The 21,606-nt window shown below is 38.0% G+C and overlaps 1 protein-coding gene across 8 annotated transcripts in view; it reads left to right on the top strand.

The window, feature by feature from the left end:
* The first annotated feature begins 507 nt into the window (after positions 1-507).
* The window catches only part of QKI (QKI, KH domain containing RNA binding), a 165,553-nt gene continuing 144,454 nt past the window's right edge, over positions 508-21,606 (top strand). For 3 of the 8 annotated variants that reach the window (XM_024248060.3, XM_009242422.4, XM_063725082.1), the window contains exon 1: positions 536-792. In XM_024248060.3, coding sequence (XP_024103828.1) covers positions 651-792 — 142 coding nt within the window. In that variant the 5' untranslated portion in view covers positions 536-650. Of the gene's footprint in view, positions 793-21,606 lie in introns of all 8 variants that reach the window. The other 5 variants (XM_063725081.1, XM_054558420.2, XM_054558421.2 and 2 more) reach the window with 4 other exon arrangements.

Raw genomic sequence — 21,606 nt, forward strand, 5'->3', positions numbered from 1 at the left:
GCGGCCCCGCCCGCCGCCCGCCCCCGGCCCTCCCCGCGCCGCCGCCCCTCCCCCCGTCGCCGCCGCCGCCGCTGCTGCCGCCGCTGGCAGCGCCGCCTGAACTGAGGCGAACTCCGCCGCCAAGTGAGTGAGGAGGAGGAGGAGGAGGAGAAGGAGGAGGAGGAAGAGGAGGAGCGCAGTCAGAGCGCGGCGGCAGCGGCAGCGGCAGAGGCGCCGCGGCGGGGACCAGCCCAGAGAGACCCCCGAGCCCGCGGCACAGGCGGCGGCGGCGCTGAGCGGGCTCGACCAGCCGAGCGAGCGGCGGCCCCGGCTCCTCCTCGTCCGGCGCCAGCAGCCCGCGCCCCGCGCCCGCACTCGGCCAGCCGAGACCCGCCTCCCGCCCGCCTGCCGGCCTCGTGAGGGACGCGCCGAGCCGGGCGGCCGAGAGCGGCGGCGGCTGGGAGCGCGTCGGGCCCGGGCGGAAAGTGCCTGCGGGGGGCGGGCGAGCGCGCGGTGCCGGCCGCCCCGGGGCTCGGCGCGGGAGCCAGAGCGGGAGCCGGCGCGGAGCGGGACGCCGGGTCCCGAGCGGCCCGCGGCCGGGGCTCGCCCCCGCCCCTCCCTCCTCTCCGGCGGCGGCGGCGGCGGGCGGAGTGAGCTGCGGAGCCTGGAATATGGTCGGGGAAATGGAAACGAAGGAGAAGCCGAAGCCCACCCCAGATTACCTGATGCAGCTGATGAACGACAAGAAGCTCATGAGCAGCCTGCCCAACTTCTGCGGGATCTTCAACCACCTCGAGCGGCTGCTGGACGAAGGTGAGCGTCTCCAGGGCCCCGGCCCCGGCCTGACCCCCGCTGGGGCGGCCCCTTTCCCCGCTTGGGATGGTGGGGAGGGCGGGAAGGTCACGGCCGGGCGGGACCGAGCGCCAGGGGGACGGGGAGGCCGGGAGGGCGCACAAAGGAGGCGCCGGGCCGGGCTTGCGGCGGGCGGGCAGACCGGGGTGGACCCGCCGGTGCCGGACGCCCCCTGCCCGGCCGGGACCCCGCGTCGCTGGCGTCCAAGTTTGCGCGCTGCGGAGGGCTGCGGGGTGAGCCCTGCGGCCCCTCTAGCTTTGGCGGTCATATTTCCGAGAGGCCGGCGGGGGCTGCGCGGACTCGGTGGTCCTCGCCGAGCCCTCCCGAGAGCAGGCCCACGCCGCGCCGCCGGCCTGGAGGACGCGTGTCCCCGGCGCGGGCCCCGCTCCTCCGCTCGGCCTCCAGAGCCTGCTCTGAGCGGACCCCCACTGCCCCGCGTTCGGGAGCTCTCCCTTCCTGTGAGGACTAAAGCGGGGTTTCGTACTTGGGGAGTTGGTGCAGCTGGTAAATACTAAGTGGAAGTCAGCGTGGGGCTCGTTAGTTTAAAGAAATTCCGTAGGAGACCGAAATTATGCTGGCGTAGCCGACAAGGACTAAGTGACGGTGAAAAGCACTTTTTTCCCTTTTGTTTGGGGAAACGACAACTGTTAGGGAGTTGAACTTCACTTTTCGGGGGTGGGGGGGGTGGAGTGCGAAATAACGCGATGACAGATCGGAGCGCAGCCTGAGTTAGAAGAACTTGGGCGGAGGGTTTGCTCCCGGGGACGCAGCCGCCTGAGTTTGTAGGACAAGGGAATCGAGACGTTTGGAAAGGGCGAAATAAAATTGAGCCAAAGTTTCCAAAAAGCTTTATGGAGCGCTGTGGGGAGTGAAGAATGACAAGAAGATTAATGTTGACCAACTCTGGAATTTCCTTAAGAAGTTCTCATAGCAGTACCTGAAGTATTAATTTATGGTAGCTGTGGGTTTCTGTGGACGCCTAGAGAAAAAAAAAAAGACCACAAAAAAGTCTGTTTCGAAAATCGACTAGCCAGGAGTTTTGTTTTTCTTTTTTTCTGCTTAGAGGCATCACCGGAGGACTGTGTAAAGGAAACTGAAAACTATAGGTTGAAGAGATGAACAATGGAGTTTAGATTTTTCGCAGGAATTTCGAGATTTTAAAAATAGAGTCGGGGAACAGGAGTTTGAAGCTTGGGGAGTTGGAATGTCACTAGAGAACAAAAGGCCGGAAATGTTTCCATGATAAAAAATGGTTAAAGAAAAATCCCAGGAGTTCTGTTGTCTTGAAAGTCATAGAAAACTTAAAAGTAGAAAATGGTTAGGTGTTAACGGCTTTCTAGTCGTTTTGCTTCCGTATGTTAAACATACAGCACTCACCAACATTGAAATGGGCATTTTCCACTGTTGGAACAGCAAATCTGTTAGTTTCAAGTTGCTCCAGAGAAAACCTGAGCTGTCCCTTTAAGGGGTTCTGCTTTTCCTATTTGTGTTGGCATTTGAAAGATTGTGGAGGCAGAAAACTTTCTGGAATGTCAAAAAAAAAAAAAAAAAAAAAAGCTGTAACTCTTAAATTGAGTATTTCCAAATGTGAGCGCTAAGGGGCGCCAGTTATTTTTTAACCATGGAAATGGTTGGAACAAAATGTGTAACATACTCAATCTGACCTGTATTAAATTTAGTTGAAACTTAAATTATAGATTATTTGATTTGTCATCATGTGTTTATATAGTGTTTTCGAACATTGAAAATACTTAAAATTATTGGCACAACTTTATGACGTTTCGAAAATAACACTCTATCTTCTCCTTGGCATATTTTGGTTAAGTTAAAGTTTTAGTAGTATTAGTAACAATTTCTGGTGAAAGTTTTTTTCTTGAGTGTAGTTGTTTAGAAGGAATCCTTTATCGACGATAAAATGAAAATAGGCCTTGACAATATTTAGGGTTAATTAAAATTAAATTGCATTGCTGAAATGTTGAATTCAAAGACTATAGGAGATTCCAAAAAAAAGTTTGAAAATACTTTCACGTTATGTATACTATTTAAAAGCTGCATATTTTTGAGTTCTTTAGTTTTAAAAGGCTTCTTGTGCTTTTATGTTGATCTAAAATCTCTAAATTTAGAGCTGATTCTTTGTTATCAAGTTTCCAACCTTAGGCTTTAATAATTTTTAATCTTTCAAATTCAGAAATTTCAATTATGTCATTGTCTCTAACAAAGGCTTATTTCTCTCTGGTTGGAAATAGTACTCGTTTGCGTTTTAAATGTAGGAGACCACTATGATATCTCCTAGATAATGTTTGTTTCTCCTTCCCCGTTTAATGTGGTTTACTCCATCTCTCGTCTTACTCTATCTTTAGTTTTAGCCTTGTCAATTCCCCAGTGTAAAGATTGCTTCTGTGTGGCATATAGTATGTTTAAAATGGGCAATATAATGACTAGGAAGTTTGATTGTTTTTTATCAGACCAGTACAAACATGCAGGAAAAAGGGCTATTCCTTAGTGTGGAATAAGCTGCTTCCTGTAATTGTTAGCCTTGTTATAAACTTAATTTGACTTAAGAAAAATATTGGTTTCTGAAGTCCATCACATTTTTTTTTTCTGTATGATTTAATTGTGAAATTTGGCATCTTATGCTTTACCCCTTTGTGGTTTGTCATTGTCCAAAACAAATTAATCATGACTTTTGTTTCTGGTTAGGCATTACTTTTTTTTTTTTTTTTTTTTTTTTTGCCCATAATGCTTGGCTGAAAAATTACTTTTAAATTTAGATAAAATTTAGTAAAAATTTTACTTTAGTGATTGGTTTAGTGAAGTTAACATCGTACTTAGAGTAGATGTATTTTCTGATAATTAGGAGTTTTAAATGAGATTTTAAATTTTTTATTTTAAAATATTTTTCAAAGAATAAGCTTTTAAAAAATGTGCTTGTCAGCCTAAGAATTTCCATTTGGCTAGTTACAAATTTGAGGATTAAGTGTGCTGGTTTTCCTAGTTGATGAAGACTTGGACGTTTTAGAATGAGTATTTTAATTCCTTGCCAAGTTAACCTTTAGTCTGTATCTTGACTGTGGACAGTCCTTTTGTTTTACTGCTTGTTTTTGTTTTGTTTTTTGTTGTTGCCGGTGGTGGGGGTGTGTGTGCCAGCTCTTCCACTGAAGTATCTTCAACACGGTTGTTTTTTAAAGTTGTGAATACATTTTAGGTTGGGCCCGTCATATAATATAAAGGACATAAACTTGAGTTTGAAACCTTTTATTGAAGATAGAGATGATTATAGGATTACACATAAAACCTAGGTCTTAAACTGTTCTACCTTTAGAGAGACGTTTTCAACTGAACCCTTAGAGCAGTTAATATATGGTTTTTAAAAAAACAAACTTTTTTTGTCATGAGAATGAAACAACAGTAGTTGAATGTAAATTGTTTTAATAAAGTTTTGTAATTTAGAATCGAGAAGGTGAAGAGTACAGTCTATTAGGCTTAACAATCCTGTATTGGAAAGTGGAGAACTAGTATTTTAAAAGCAGATTTTGAGTTTTCAATTTTTTAGGTGGAGGAGGGGTTAAAGCTGCTGATGGGGAAATAAAAAATGTGTAATGAGGAAGAACAGTCTAAATCTTTTTATCGTGGATATCAGAAAAATTAGTGTGTGGCTCAGAAAAAGGGAGCAGATGGATTAGAATGCCGTATTCCTGATTTGAAAATATATTTTCATTTTCTGATGGTCTTTTTGTGTTTACAATAAACTTTGTCTGATTTCAGTTTAGTTTGTACCCTGCCTGCTCCCTCTCCTTTAAATATATGAGTAAAAATATTTTGTTAAAACTTGCTTAAATAGTTGCTATTTTTTCATGTTAATGTTTATTTTCACTTCTTTTGCCTCTGTTATTGGATGTATCATAAGATTTTCTTACCATCATTTTTTTTCCCCTGAGAATTCATTTACAAAAGCCTTGACTTAAGAATTATATGGTTGTTGGTATTGAGAGGACTCTTGCTATAGAGATTTCTTACAAAAAGGTTTTCTTTTTGTCTGAAGAAGCAATTACTGTTGTCAGTAATCATCATCTGTAACAGATTTTAAGGTGAAATAATCTGTTCTTTAGGAACTAAGATTTTGCTTTTGTACACAGCCCTTGAATTAGTTGTAGCAAGAAGGAAGCTACTATTTATAATCACTTCTTTCCATTATCTTTTCTCACCCAGGAGGTGTCAGCAGCTATATATTGGCAGTCATGGAAAAGATCAGTTGTATCATTACGGGGCGTTTATTAAACATTCATTCTGTACTTTTAAAGCTAAATTCCCCGGTAGGTGGAAGGTGATTCCTTTGGAAACTGTATCCAGTTTACATGTTTTGTAGTAGAAGTTGTATCCGACTGTAACACAGTTGACTTGAGAGAAATAGGTCTCTTTGCTAGTCACATTTGCTGGCATATTTGGGATGAACATTTTTTCTTAAATGACTGAGAATGTCAAGTTAAATAAAATTAATTTGACTTCTTAAATGCTTTATGCACATTATATTTCTGTTAATGCTTCACTAGTCACTGTCGCTATCCTGGAGCTGATTGAAATTGGTCAGTTTCCCATAAGAGCAAATGGTTTTTGGTTTCCTTTTTCAGGGAAATAGATTTCTGGGATGAAAGAAGTGAAGTATAATAAAACCCTCACGCTTTGACCTGGCCTTCACTGAAGCATGATTCAGATTCTTTTTTTGAGGCCAATATACTTAGACATGTAAGGGCTTTTCTTTTTTTTTTTTTTGGTGGTTTTTTCTTTCCTTTTTTTTTTTTTTATGGTTTGGTTTGGTTTTTATATCAAGGGAATTACACCAGTGTGATCATAGGAGCAACTTTTTATAAACTGACTGGAACTACAGTTTAATTTACTTGAGAAATTCAGTGTAGCTAATACATTTGTTTGATTTATTTGTTTGATGTTGCAGTTGTAAGCAAAACTTGCCCTTCTCTGTTGGAGATGGAAAATGCTGTGACATTGTTGGTTTTTGTTTGTTGATAACTTAAAAGGCAGCCCACTGAGCAACTTTCTGCTATTGGTATGTCAGCTGTTATGAACATATCCAAGGTTCTATTTTAAGGCTAAGGGATGGGGAGTGGTGAGTGGGCCTATGTTAGGAGGTCACACATATATACCAGCTTTTTATTTACATGATCAACGGGACTTCATTTTTTTCTTCAGTCCCTCCTGTATTTGACATTAAGACAGCTTAATGTGAATTTTAAGTGCAATAATGTGTTGTTTACCCTTAATGATAACTTTCAGAGAATATTTATACCCCTTTAAAAAAGTTTTGGGCCCAAAATAGCTAGATTATTTCGTGTTTTACAGTTACATTTTTTACTTAACAGAAAAGCACAACTAACAATAAACTTTTATGGTGAATATAGTTTGTTATCTTAGTGGGACTGTTAAGAAATTTGTTTATAACCCCAGTCTGTGTTAGGTACTACCTTCTATGGAGTGATCATTATAGTTAGCATTGGAATATTATTATCTGTCTGCCCTCTTAAAATTACTTTCTTGAAGGTGCCTACCTTAGAGCCTGGCATACACTTCTCAGATGTTTGTTGAATTAAACATGTTGACATCTTACCTCCTTTTTTGATTTCTAGTTTCTCAAAGATAGGGTGTGTGCACATACATCGTTTAAAAAAAAAATGAAAATCCAGAGGTGACATTAGAAATATTGTCTAATTTTAAGAAATGAAGCAGTTGTGTGATTGTTGATAGTTTTGTGCTCTTAGAGGAAAACGCACTTGTATTTTTTCTTAAAAATAACTTAAAAAAAGTCATGTTATTTGTAGTACTTGCTGCCAAGGTGCTTAATTTTACTTTACTGTCATTGTTGGGAAGGAGATTTAGGAAGATAAAATTGCTTTACTTAAATAGTATAGTTTCTTGTCAGTCCTTACACCAAAGGGTATCAATTCATAAGCAGAGAAAAACTACCAGTGCTCATCTCAGCTCTTGGAAAATTTTGGCATTTATGGAATTATATAGGTAAACTTTCCCCACCCCGTTAGTTATCCTTTTAAAAGTCCTCATATATATAGTTCTTGTACTCCATGCAGGGCACAATAGATAGGAATGATTTCTTGTCCCTAAGTGCTGCTTTGGTGTGTTCAGGATAAAGACTCTATTTGAGTGATTTTAGTTTAAAAGAAAGCTGAGTATAATTATATGTGGCTGATTGTCATTTAACACAAATAGCTATGTTTCTAAACACAGGTGTGTCTTTAATTTTAAACAGTGCTATTACTTAGAAAACTGATAAATTGAAGCTTTCACTTAGCTGAAACTTAGCTCTTTTATTTCTTTTTTCTTTTTTTTTTCAGTTGGAGTCTCGCTCTGTCACCCAGGCTGGAATGCAATGGCGTGCTCTCGGGTCATTGCAACCTCTGCCTCTTGGGTTCAAACAGTTCTCCTCCTTCAGCCTCCCGAGTAGCTGGGATTACAGGTGCCCGCCACCACACCCGGCTAATTTTTGTATTTTTAGTAGAGATGGGGTTTCACCGTGTTGGCCAGGCTGATCTCGAACTCTTGACTCCATGATTTGACCACCTTGGCCTCCCGAAGTGCTGGGATTACAGGCGTGAGCCACCAAGCTCTAAACTGTTTATTACTGTGCTTTAGCAGTAACAGTGTTTGAAAATCTGTGATGAATTTTTAAAAAATATATTGCAGAAGTGATTTATCTAGAATTCTTACAGTTAGCAAGAAAAGGACTGCACTTAATGTTTTCGTCTTCAGTTTCTTGATGGGGGAAACCGTAGTTTGAAAATCCAGCAATCCTATCAAGTCTAACAAATTATGTTCATAAAGTTGCTTCATGTATTAGTCTAATATTTTTATAGAACTAAATTTTGAGTCTGGGGAAATGAATCGATTGTAAGATTTATTTCACATTATTTATTATAAGCAGAATGTGTCATATTCTGCTTAGCAGATAAGAAGATATTGAAGTATCAGAAAGAACATAATTAGTCGGGTGTGGTGGTGTGTGCCTGTAGTCCCAGCTACTTGGGAGGCAAAGGAGCAAGGATTGCTTGAGCCTAGGAGGTCAAGGCTGCAGTGTTATGATCGTGCCACTGCACTCCACCTTGGGCAACAGTGAGACCCTGTCTTAAAAAATAAAATAAAATAAAACATCAAAATGCGGTTACATCCATAAAGTGGCTCCACATTATGGTCACAGTGTAAGTAAAGGGCATGTGTGTGCAGGCATTTATATCTGTAAGTGAAGACATGCAGTGAATGTGAGCTGGACTTTGTGAGTACTGGGGCTGGTTAAGTTCCAGCTGAGAAAGGTTGGCCCCGGGGTTGAATAAGTAGCAGGCCTTAAGTAAGCACCTTGCTTTTGCTTTAGTGCAGGAGAGGTCATTGTAGAGACTGGGCCTGGTCTCCTGGTCAGTAGCAAATCATTGGGGAGCCCTTGGTTTTTAAGCTGATTTTATAGTTTGAAATATATAGGAAAAAACGAACAAAAAATAGGACATTTTAAGAGTAGAATTAGGGAAATGCATAGTAAAAAAACAAACATGCAATTTTAAAATTTGAAACCGAGCCAGGCGAGGTGGCTCACGCCTGTAATCCCTTTGGGAGGCTGAGGCAGGTGGATCACGAGGTCAAGATTTCGAGACTAGCCTGGCCAATATGGTGAAACCCTGTCTCTGCTAAAAATTAGCTGGGCATGGTAGAGTGTGCCTATAGCCCCAGCTACTCGGGAGGCTGAAGCAGAAGAATCGCTTGAACCTGGTAGGCGGTGGTTGCAGGGAGAGGAGATTGCGCCACTGCACTCCAGCCTGGGTGACAGAGCGAGATTCCATCTCAAAAACAAATAAAATTTGGAACCTTTTTCGTAAACTGTTCAATGTCATAATTTTACAGGGTCTCAAAATTACCTTGCAGATTATATCAGAGAATTGTGTTTTAGAGCTGCAGGGGACCTGAGAGTTGGGAGTATATCTTCATTTCATAGGTGCAAAGACTAAGACCTGGAGTGGTTGTGATTTGCGTTTGTCTCAAGACAAGTTGGCAGCAGAGCTAGAGGAAGACACTCACTTCTCCCCTCTGTTCCATTTTGTGGCGTGCCTCTCCACAAGGGGAACTGGAGGGAAAAACCTGGAATATTTCCATATGCTAAAAAGCTGCTGCTGTTGCCTCAAGTTGTGAAGGTAAAGAAGAAAAAGCAAATGGTTTTTTGCTAATTCTGTGATATGCTGGTTTTGAACAAATGATGGTCAGATTCTTAGAACTAGAATTTATTTTTAATGATAACTTTGTAATTAAGAGGCTAAAAGTGAGAAAGCCATTTTTAGAGGATTTCAGCTCATTCACTTCTTTGTAAGCAAAGACTAGAGCCTCAGTTTTTTGAATAATGTAAAAATTGTTGCTGCTATTATTTTTACTACTCAAGAGGAAACATTTTTGGTTGGGTGATTTAATAGAGAAGTATACTATTGCTAAGTGATTCAAGTCAGGAATGTATACTTGTATCAGTTTTAGATTAGCCTGAGGTAAACAGCCCAGTGATATATCAGGTAGATAACTGAAGAGTGGCACCCAGGAGGTGGATGGTTATGAATTGAATGGAAACGGTGCTGCACCAGGTGGCCACCATGTAGCTACCACATCATATTCCTGATGCCAGCATCTGGGGGATGATTGCTCATTTCAAGTAATTCAAACAAATTAAATGTAAGCCACAGTTCTTTGCTGTGTTACAGTAATTGTATCCCTTTGATGCAGTTGTTACATGGCAGGTGAATACATTTTTTTAAGAAAAAAATTTCAAACTGGGATCAAAAAAATTACCCTGAAACCGCATCTAATTGTCTATTGTTGCTGATTCCACCACGGTTGCAGTGATGCCATTATCATGAGAGTATTCAAGTTTTAACTCTGCATGTGTGCGCGTGCACACGCGTGAGCCAGCATAAAGATGAAATGAATGTATGTTTTTGTGCATATGCTAATGAGACCCTGTGGTGAAGTGGTAAGCATTCTTGTACTATAGACCTGGGATCTAATCATGACTCTGCAATTAACTGGTTTGGCGATCTTGGGCGAGATAACTAATCTCTCTGAACCTCAAGCTTGTTCATCTGTGAATGAAATTATCAACTGCCCTGCCAACCTCAAATCCAAATACTCTGAAGTTGATGGGTATTCAGAAGAGCCTCTCATACTATAAAGTAGCAGCATCACTGCTTGCTTTTTTTTTTTTTTTTTTTTTTGTGAGTCTTGCTCTGTTGCCAAGGCATTGGATCTTGGCTCGCTGCAACCTCTGTCTCCCAGGTTCAAGCGATTCTCCTGCCTCAGCCTCCCGAGTAGCTGGGATTATAGGCGCACACCTCCATACCCGGCTAATTGCTGTATTTTAGTAGAGACAGGGTTTCACCATGTTAGCCAGGCTGGTCTCCAACTCCTGACCTCAGGTAATATGCCCTCCTTGGCCTCCCAAAGTTCTGGGATTACAGGTGTTAGCCACTGCCCCCGGCCTGCATCATCTGCTTTCTATCAACATTTTAAAATAGTTTATGATAGGATAAACAATTAGATAAGCAAAACAGCTTTTAGAGAATGAGAAAAGAAAAAGATGATGTATCCATGTAGGTTTAGCTAGTTTTTATGTGCATGAGAATCACTGCTAACATTCTGGTAGTTTAGAGGATGTCACTTTGAGCTGAACTGTCTAGTTATGTTTATTTGAGAAGTGGAACCTGAGTTGGTACTAACAGGTGGTATGATTTAATGAGGTGGAAGGGAAGGTGCAGCGGTGCCGGCACCATGGTGGTGGGCAAGGCTGAGGAAATAGGTGCGAATTTAGTTAGTTGGAATGGCACATGCATAGATGGAAGTAGTGGGAATAGAGAGAGACTACAGAAAGCAGACCAGGTTAGGGCTAGATCGTGGTGGGCCTTGAAGGCCAGAACACATAGTCTGAATTTTATTCTGAAGGTTGTAGGGAATCTTTAAGGCTTGGATTATTTGGGGGTGTCAGAATGAACTCTTTGTGCATAAACTGAGAATGTATGCAATATATATGGGTTTAAAGTAGACATTGGATGAAGTGTGAAGAGTCAAACTATTGTATATGTGGTTAACCCATTAGGAAAATTTTTTGAGTAGTAATATTTTCTCAAAATAGTATTAATAAAAATATTTATTTTGAGTTTTCTGTATTTTAAACTCCTTAAAGATTTTTTAAAGTGTGTTTTAACTAGAAGCAAATCTTTCTTTTCCTTACCTACAGGTTAGTGTATTCATCCTGAAGGATTGAGAACGTGTGGGGCTCATTTGTTTAGCTGTCAGAGCCCAATTTTTAGTTAGAAAATTGAGCTTTCATTTCTGTATGAGCTAAAGACAATTGAGACTCTTGGAGAAAATCTTAGGAATTCTTGAATGAATTTGCCTTGAAGAAAATTTTGTCCCAATTTCAGAGATCCTTTAAATATGTTTTACCAAATTTGATGCGGACTTTTAAAGTTTAATTGTATTAATTTTTGTGTTTAGTTATTTTAGGTAGATGAGAGATATCTTGACATTCTATCCGTAGAGAGATACATATTTGTGTATCTTTAAAAGTTAACACTTCCTTACATAGTGACATTATGCTGAGCAAGATGGATTAATCCTACAGATAATGTAATAACCAGTCCATGTTCAGATTTCTGTAGTGGATCCCCCGATATTCTTTATAGCTGGATTGTTCAAACCAGAATCTTACTCAACACGGCTCATTAAATCTGGTTGTTACGCCTTTTTAAATCTGGAACCATCTCTTTTTTTTTTTTTTTTCCAAATGACATTGATTTAACTTGTTTAGGGCTTGTTCCTTTATGCCCTGTGTATCTATTACATTGGAAGCTAGTTCTAAAGTAAGTTCAAGTATAGCATCTTCCACTAGAGTACTTCATAGGTGCTGCTGTGTACTTTGTTATATCACATCAGGAGGCACAGTAACTGGTTCTGCCATCAGATAAGGAAACATTGATACCTGGATTAGAGTGGTGATAGATGGATCCTTGTACTTTAAAGGTAGTTTTTTTGGGGGGGGGTTTTCCCTCTTGGAACCAGAAGGTGCCCCATCGACCAAGAGTGCCCCATCAACATTCACACCATGGTTTTGACCAGTTTTTTGCCTGAATCAGTTTCATTAGAGCTTGCACCATGATGATACTTTAATTCTGCCATTCTTTCTGCAATTACTTGGCATCCTTTGAAAGGTACAGCTTTCTGACCCCAATACGGAAATACATTGCGATTTTGAAGTGAGTTTCTAATGGGGCAAGCCAGATATATGCTGCTGCTTATTATTATTTGGTTCTCAAAGTAAAGTGTTGGTTTGCTAGCTGCTTCAAATGGAGACCAATGAATTTTTTCTCTCTTCTAATCATCATTGTAGACTCATGGATTTCATAGATTAAGTGTACTTAAGTCAACTATAATTAATTTTGATGTTAAAATTATTACAACTTTAGCCATTGATAATTAAACTGGCTCCTGTGTCTGTTGAACTCCAGGCTCCCCTTGTGCCTTGTCTGCCTTGCCTGTTCTGGTGCTAGACTTGGCCATTTCTCCAATAGGAATGGTATGAAATACTTGAATTTAGGTGTTAAACATGTTCATTACTCTCAGGATGTGATTACTTCTGAGCCATTTTCTATGGACAATATTGACTTTAAAATTCATTCATTCATTTTTATATTTTCAATTCAATTTTTTAACATAATTGTTAATTTTATATACATATCTTTTTTTTTTTTTTTGCCGGCCACAGCTAAACTAACGTTGTTCTTGATGGTGACATACTTATTTGCTTTATTCTACAATATTAAGGAAGATACTTTCAAAATAACAAAATTAATAATATTACTAATAGCAGTAAAACTATCTTTAAAATTTTTAAATTTGTTTTAGACATGTTACCAATAATAGATATAGCCAGTGACCCATTTTTCTGGTTGATGACAATTATTTTCCTTTTTTGGGGAGGGTCCTCATTCTGTGTATACTAAGTTTTAATTTCTGCTGAATCTTGTTTTTGACTTTTTGATGCTGTCATTTATTAGCTGTGTTCTTTTGTTGTACTTACTGCTTCTATTAGCTTTTACCTTATGCTCAGCAGACATGGAAAATACACATATATTTTAATGTCAGGTGCGTGCGTGTGTGTATGCGCGCGTGTGTGTGCGCGTGCGTGTGTGTGATGGCAATATGATCCAGAAAGATAACTTATAAGGAGATGGTTGTTTATACTAGTGCTTTGTATCTTAAGCACGAAGGGTAGGGACAAAAGAATATGACAGGCAAAATGTTTCAATTTAGTGAATTCTTCTGAATAATATCAGTGAAAGAATATATATAGATCTTTAAAGCTTTTAAAGTCGTATGAAGTGGGGGAAACCTCATAGGCAGAAAGTAAGTCTTAAAATTGTATTTCTTAGTAGTTGCAAAATCTCTACTGCAAACTTGTTGTCATTAAGAACTTTTAGTAGTAAGGAACGTATGTTCCAGCAGATGGGGATATTAGTACACAAAAGAGAGCACTCAGTGATTAAAATGTGTTGAGAAATAACCCTTTTGCCAGAATAGGAAAATGTTCTCCTTTAGATTGTAAGGGAAGAGTTGCTCAGGAATATGACAAATGACAGTTACCTAATTGAGTATTTTCATTGGCATGTGAAAAAGTTGTCATAGTTCTTTAAAGAACTTGTCTCTTTAAGAGACTATATGTTGGTGTGTTGACCATATTAAATGTAACTAGTTTAGGACATCAGATTGATTGCAGCTATTTTCTGAAATAGTTTCTGCCTTTACAGCTCAGTTGTTTGAAGGGTTTTTGTTTTGGTGGGTGACTGAATCACATATATTGAGAGGTATCCTGTTTGTACATTTTCTTTGTAATTATAAAGTCTTTAACCAGGCATTTTATTTCTGTTTATTAAAATAAATCAGAAGAAAATGTGTCATAGTTTACTATATGTTATATGAAGAGAAAGTTCTTTTGGGGATCATAGTTTTATCATAGTAATAAAAAATTATCAGCAGTAAAAAGATAATCTTATCTCACTTTTATTATAGTTTATAGCATTACGACATACTTTGTTAGTTTTTTTAGTAGGTAAATACTACATAGATTGCTTTAACATATGCTTTGCAGTTGTTGAAATACTGCTCATTTAAGTTCCTTCTTAGATGTGATTCAGAAGTGTACTTTTATTTAATGTATTTATATTTTCCTAGTTCAGTTATATTGAGCTTTTTTTTTTTTTTTTTTTTTTGAAACTGTCAAGGCAATTTAAAATACTCTTGCGTTCAATGACTTGAAATTGAACTCTGCACAGGAGAGAAAAATATGTCTTGTTTCTATATAGAGAACCAGGGAGGAAGAGGTTGACTTTGCCACCTTTGTAACTGATAATAACTTGAATTTTAGTCCCTGTTCCCCAGCCCCACTTTTTTCCTTTTCTGTTATTCCTAAAATGTAGAGAATTGGAGATCGATCCACAGATTTTCAGTTCATCTTTGACAGTAGCATGGTTTGTAACTTTTTTCAGTCCTGGGAGAGGCAGTGATGAGGGCACAGAGATAGCGTAGCACATTGTCTTTGAACCTTAATGGGAATTACTTCTTTTCAGGGAAATACAGGGATGGCCAATTTTGTCTATACATTTTAAGATTGTTTCTTATAGTTGTTAGAGAGTTTATGAGAAGCTTGAATTTCTTTCAGTAATCCTAAAGAACTGTTATAAAGAACTTATTTATCATAAGAAATATTCCTTATTGGGAAAAACTAAAATATATCAATTAAAAAGTTAAAAGTACTCATCATGCACTGATAGCTGCTCTTAATGTTTCCTTCTAGTCCCCCCCCCACCAGTGTTTATGGATGTAGCAAAATTGGAATTACGGTTTTTAAAAAAAATTACATCATGAGCATTGTTCCTTGCCATTTCATATTCTTTGCAGATATAATGTTTATAGTAATATATTTCATGCTGTCGAGGTATATTATAATTAACTAATCTGTTGGACTTGCCACTTTGCTTTCAGGAAATGTGTGTAATGATAGCATTAAGTGGCTTCAGAAGTTACTTTTTTAAAAGCCTTAAGTTACAAAATATTGTAACTGGGCATTGTGAAACCAAACTCTTACTTTTGCAATGTAGTTAATCTGAAATAAGCGTTTTATGTTGCATTGCAGTAGAAAATGGTTGTTAGGATGCAACGTGTGATTTTCGAATAATGTCAGAGTTGCATATTTCACGTATTAGTTTTTAGTGATTTAATATACTTAATTGAAACTTTTCATTCTATTCTAGGCTGTTTGGTTGTATGCTATTAATATGTGTGCGACGTTATGAGGGACACACTAAAGCTTCAAATTCATTCCTTCAAGTTATCTCAGTAGTTTGAAAGAATATAAAAATAAAAGTAACAGGAAATATAAACATACCAAGAAGACTAAAGACTGGTGCTAAAGAGGGTGCTTTTGGCTGAGGAGGCTATGGAATGTTTCAGGAGAGGAGGTAAAATTTCACCTGGCTCTTAAAGGACAGGTAGGATTGAAGTGGAGAACAGGTAAGGGAGTGGCATTCTAGACACAGGGAACAGTGTTCTTGAATGTAGGAACATTCTCTCTAATAGAGAAGGTAAATAATTCTCTATTAGAGAGAGCTTTTTATACCTTTGGTCTTAGCTTTTTCCGTTATCTGCCTCCATATTTCTGTTTTTAGTCCAGGTTTTCTTATCTCTATCCTGTACAGGCATTACATTATAGAGTGATATATTAATGTGGTAGATTGCTGTGATTGCTGCTGTCCTTCTTTTCCCTTCATTTTCAGATGTTCTTTTTTCTTGACTTTGACTCTCCTTAGGTTTTTGGAGAAGAGGGGTATCTTACTGCCTAACTTTTTAACTATTGTTTATCTGTATGCTTAATTTGGCTTTTTATTTTTTTTGGTTTTCCTACCACATTTGGATTTTACTTAGCTTTTATTATGAAGCCATGTGTTTCCATTTTTTTCTGTATGTGTAGGTGATTGTATGGGCTTATGAATTGATCAGGAGCATGGAGAAAGAGGTACATCTGAATTAGTGAGTGTGTGAATTCTTGAGCTGATGGGCCTAAGCTCTAAAGGATAGATTAGTTGTCAGCATATTCTGGTCTAGATAGTATGGCATAGTTTTTACCAGTATGCCTTCTTTTCCCCATCTTCCCAGTTTGCTTTTTACTCTAATGGCTTGAAAAAGTATAGGTTAGGTTGGAAGTGAGAGAACAAAAATCTGCTAATTTAACTCTGAACAAGGAAGGCTTTAGGCTGATGTTTGAAAAGTGTGTTCCATGGAATACTGGTCTCCTGAGATAGTCTGAGAAAAGAAGGGTTCTGTAGTCCAGGAAGTTCTGCATACTCGTTTTATGAATTCAGGATGTGTTGCCATATTAAGTCTCCAGGATTTGCAGTTAAGAAAGTTAACTTGGTTTAACTGAGCATTTTCTGAAATTACTTGGTTAAGGAAATATGTTTTTTCTTTCTTTTATTCTTGGTACTAGTTCTGAGGATATGTTACGGGAAATTTTAGGGGATTGTTAAAGACCTGTGTATCCTTGGGTGGAGGCAGGTTTAAACAATAATTGTTTGGGAATCTTAATTTTGAATGAGAATGCTGGCTCAAGTCAAATCAAAGTACCCCTTGGAAAAAAAAAAAAAAAAGTTACATTATTCCACTTAGGTTGGGCTTCAGGTTTCAATTGAAAGGAAGCAAGAAAACTGTCCTTGTCTGGCTTTCATTAAATAACAATTCAGCCAAATGATTTCAGTAATGAATTTTGTTTAACTCATATGCATTTGTTATTTAAATAAAAATTAAGATGTGCTGTTTTTTTAAAAATATAATTCTCTAAATAAAAAAATTAACATAGAATCCTGCCAGCTTAAACATCAAACTGAAACTTACTTTAAAATAGGTATATACAGTGAAATATGCTCATGTTGTAACTCATGCCTGGTTTACATCTAAATTTTTTAAATTTGGGAATGACTGAATTGTGAGGTGAAGAGGAATTAGTAAATTTTGGAAAGAAAAATACTTATCTTTGTTAGGTCATTTAAACAAACATTAAGATGCAATTTTGTGAGATCTGTCAGTAACACAGGTTGAGTGTTTTCTGTGAACTTAGATTTTAATCTATTAATAGAATATATTATCTCCCCTCATTCAGTTATATCATAAAGTTTTGGTGACCTTTGTAGCCTTTATAAAAGGGAAGTCTAAGGGTGGATAGTAGAATAGCATTTTATTTGGAAGGCCCTAAAGATTTTTGTAAAAAAAAAAAATGGTTCTTATTAAAAAAAAACCCTGTAATTCTGCAATTTTAAAACGGGCGTGGATTTTAGAGATCGTAGACCCATTCTTCATTATATATGTAAATGTCGTTCCTTTACAAAGGATATGAATACATTTTATAGTTTGGAAACTGCTGCTTTCAGGCATGTTAGATCATTTGGCTCTTGGGACAGAAATATATTTAAGTTACATTATTAACAAGTAAGAGTACCTTTGGGCCTGATCCCCTCTAAGCAGAATAATGTCATGACTGATAATTGTGTAATGTGGCTACCTTCTGTTGTGAATAGTCTTAATTAATTTAAATCTGTTTTGTTGCTGGAAGTATCTACCCATGGTATTTTAAACTCTTCCTCCAAATAAGAATACAAACAAGCATCTAACGCACAGTCATATTATCATTAAATTGATGTTAGACCAAAGACAAAGGCTCTCCTAGGTAGTGTCCATTAGCATTTTCCAGCAGGGTGAATCTAGGTCTAGGAACAATTCACTGAATATTTGCCTAAGGGTTTTCACTGTCCATGTTTTACACAATATAAATAATTTAAAATCTTTTTTTTTTTTTTTTTTAAAGAGATGGGGTTTCACCCTGTCTAGGCTAGAGTGCAGTGATGCTATCATAGCTCACTGCATCCTCTAACTCCTGGGCTCAAGTGATCCTCCTGCCTCAGCCTCCAGAGAAGTAGGACTGCAGGGGTGAGCCACCATGCCTGGATAATTAAAAAAATTTTTTTTTTTGGTAAGAGACAGGGTCTCATGATATTGCCCAGCCTGGTCTTAAACTTAAGGCCTCAAGTGATCCTCCTGTGTCAGGTGTCAGCCAGTAATTTAAAATGTTTTGTTAAGAGTAGTCTCTTTATTTCCCCACTTCGTTATAGATCTGAGTCATTTGCTTTGGAATAATGTGATAAAAGTCTAAGATAAAGGATTGCTAGACTAATATTTAGACATGTTTGTGTTGATGTTCTGTACAGGTTGTAGTTTTATAGGCTAGAATAGACTAAATTTTGAAGGGTGATTAGTTAAGAATAGACTAAATTTTGAAGGGTGATCTGAAAAGACTTTATATTGTTCTTTTGTAAATCTTGAGTAAAAGAAAATAACCAAACAGGGTAGTGAGTAGAGCGATAAATGAATCCCTTAAGAGAATGATAGTAATAAAGGCAGGTGGAAGTAAGATCAGAGTTAGAAAATCTTAGATTTGTTTTAGGTTATAGGAAAATTGATTTATTTTACATGTTGGTAAAAGGCACAAGAGGCTTATTTTAACATTTTACTTTATCAAAGTGAAACTTTTTCATTTGATTTTTAAATTGGAACACATTAACTGAATGGCATAGGATATATCATAGTGATGTTGTTTAGGTACATGGTAACTGCAGATAGGTCTCAAGTTGACCACATTTGAATGTTACATTGTTACTTCGTAGATATTTAAAGACAGATGGCTTGAAGCCTGAGAAGGGGGAAGGAGTGAAAGTATAGGAGCAAGTGGTGGTAATTTAAGAAGATCCTCAAGTAGAAGCCTGATTTTGTGATTTCAGAGTCTCTTTGATTGTTAATGTTACTATTATTAAATGACAGGTACATATATCCTAACAGTATAAATATGAACCAGAAAAATAGCGTAAAAATGAACCACAGGCCGGGCGCAGTGGCTCATGCCTGTAATCCCAGCATTTTGGGAGACCGAGGTGGGCAGATCACGAGGTCAGGAGTTTGAGGCCAACATAGTGAAATCCCGTCTCTACTAAAAATACAAAAATTAGCTGGGTGTGGTGGCACGTGACTGTAGTCCCAGCTACTGGGGAGGCTGAGGCGGGAGAATTGCTTGAACCTGGGAGGTGGAGGTTGCAGTGAGCTGAGACCACGCCATTGCACTCCAGCCTGGGCAACAGAGTGAGACTCCTCTCATAAAAAAAAAAAGAATGAACTACAAAAGGTGTAGCATGCCTTGCACTTTTAAAATGCTACCTATAAGGATATTTTGTTATGAACTTAAGATATGCACATACACATTTATATAACTCAACAATTGAAAGTTTCATGAAATAATACTTGTCTGTACTGCCGATGATGCAGTACACTATTTTTCTATTCTATTTCATTTTTAAAGAGGTTGGTTGTGATTGATAATATTGATTTAGTGGCTTGTGTGCTGTGCAGTCTCAGCAAAACTGATGTCGACTCCTGTAATTTAGTTTTCAACAAACTTTTTTTTTTAATCCAGCTCTTTGCTGGGTGCTGGGGGGATACAAAGATGGATAAGACATAGTCTAGTGCTCAAGGAGCCACACAATGGCATGGAGAGTAATGAAAATAGAAGCTGCAATGCTCTAACTGCTCTAACAGAGGCATGCCCAGCCTGAGATGGAAGGGGCCACATCATTTCCTAGCAGGAAGATGGCAGTTTCTTCTAGGTTCACAGATTACTACTGCATATAATCTGATAATCACTCTTACGATGGGCTTACCTTGATGGGAAAGTTAGTTTTTTACCTAGATTTTATAAAAACTAAACAATATCAAGTTTACTTCAAAATAAGATACTTTTGAGCTTTTAGCTTTACTGGCCAATTTTGTTAAAAAGTAAATATTAATCTTGGCACTTTGGGAGGCTGAGGTGGACAGATCATGAGGTCAGGAGATTGAGACCATCCTGGCTAACACAGTGAAACCCCGTCTCTACTAAAAATAGAAAAAATTAGCCGGGCGTGGTGGCGGGCGCCTGTAGTCCCAGCTACTCGGGAGGTTGAGGCAGGAAAATGGTGTGAACCCGGGAGGCGGAGCTTGCAGTGAGCCAAGATCATGCCACTGCACTCCAGCCTGGGCAACAGTGTGAGACTCTCAAAAAAATAAAATAAAATAAAATAAATGTTAATTATATAGGTAATCTTTAAAAAAATTAAATTTTACAAATGAGTAATATTTTCCTAAATATGTCATAGGAACTAGCTTTAATATTATTATTGGAGAAATTCTTCTTTCCTGACCTTTTCCTCCCTCGGTATTGTGACTTATTAAGAAAGGTAAAGTCAGGTAGAAGTTTAATAATAAAAATATATTTGATTATTTGTACAGATGGTCAATTAAACTGTAAAACCATTAACTTTTAAATAATGGAATAAAAGATGGATACTTAATTATCCAACACTTAAAAATGATTTTTTTTTTAAATTGCAACTTGTGTATATTCTGTATGTTGACTTTTTAATCTCACGGTGAATTCACAATAATACTGAATCTAGAAGTTAATAGATTAGTTGCATATTATCCAAAAAACATAAAGCATGACATTTCTATAGAATTTAGTTTCTGTAAGTTACGCAATTGTTACAGGTTTTTCCTGTGAAGGATAGGCTACTACATCAGGTTGAAGAAGCTAATGTCGGAGTGAATGTGGTGGTTGCCTTAGAATGATTTTGCCGGCAGCAGTGAAAAATGTTTTCCTTATAGTTCTTGTGCAGCAGGCCATGGAGTAAAGCACATTTTTATAATAAAGGTGATGAATTTAATCGCAAACTGGCAGCCAAATGGAAATTGCAGACCTTGATACTGGGAGAAAATTGCCTATAAAGCAACTCTTGAGAGAACAGGCTTTAAATTTATCCACCCATTTCGACATTGAGGAGAACATTGGAATCATAGGGTATTTTGCTTGGCCTGCTTAGTTCAGATGAATGACACTTGAGTATTCTATTTAAGTGTTAGAGATGGTTTAAAGTTAAGTTTTATACATTAAAGCCTTTAGCACATGCATTTTTTTATTTTATAAAGTATTTAAGATTTTGCTGGTTTTTAACATTTTAGTAGATGATATGCCTAATGAAATCCATTTGCCACGTTTCTAGTCATATGTCGTGTATTTCATGTTTCTGCTGTATATATGAGGAACTGCAATCTTAAAGGATATAGAATATTGTGGGCTTATAATTAACACTATTGACAGAATGTTTGTCATATAAATGATCAGTCTTTACTGTTTTCTATTGTATTTAAGCCATTTATATTATAATATTTAAACACAGAATGGTAGAAAATTTCTATTACAGGAAAATCTGGGTTTTTGTCATTTTTTACTCTAAGTGACTAATGTTTGTAATTTCTAGGAATAACCAAACCCATGATTCAGTACACACTATTTAAAGTGTTTAATCCAGAATTTAGGTGCATTGTAGTGTGTATTTTCAGATGCCTGTTCCGTCCTGCAGTATACATGCTTGTTAATGGATAGCTAATGTCCAAGTTCAGAGAATTATCTGTGGCTATTGGAAACATTTACCCATCCAAGCAAGGTAAATGTTTACAATGTAAAAATGCTGATGTAAAATATAAAAATAACATTTCTCATTATACTTATTGAAACTACTGGGGTTTAAAGGGAAAGAAGTG

The sequence above is a fragment of the Pongo abelii genome, chromosome 5 (genome assembly GCF_028885655.2).
Source record: "Pongo abelii isolate AG06213 chromosome 5, NHGRI_mPonAbe1-v2.0_pri, whole genome shotgun sequence".
NCBI classification, from domain to species: Eukaryota; Metazoa; Chordata; class Mammalia; order Primates; family Hominidae; genus Pongo; species Pongo abelii.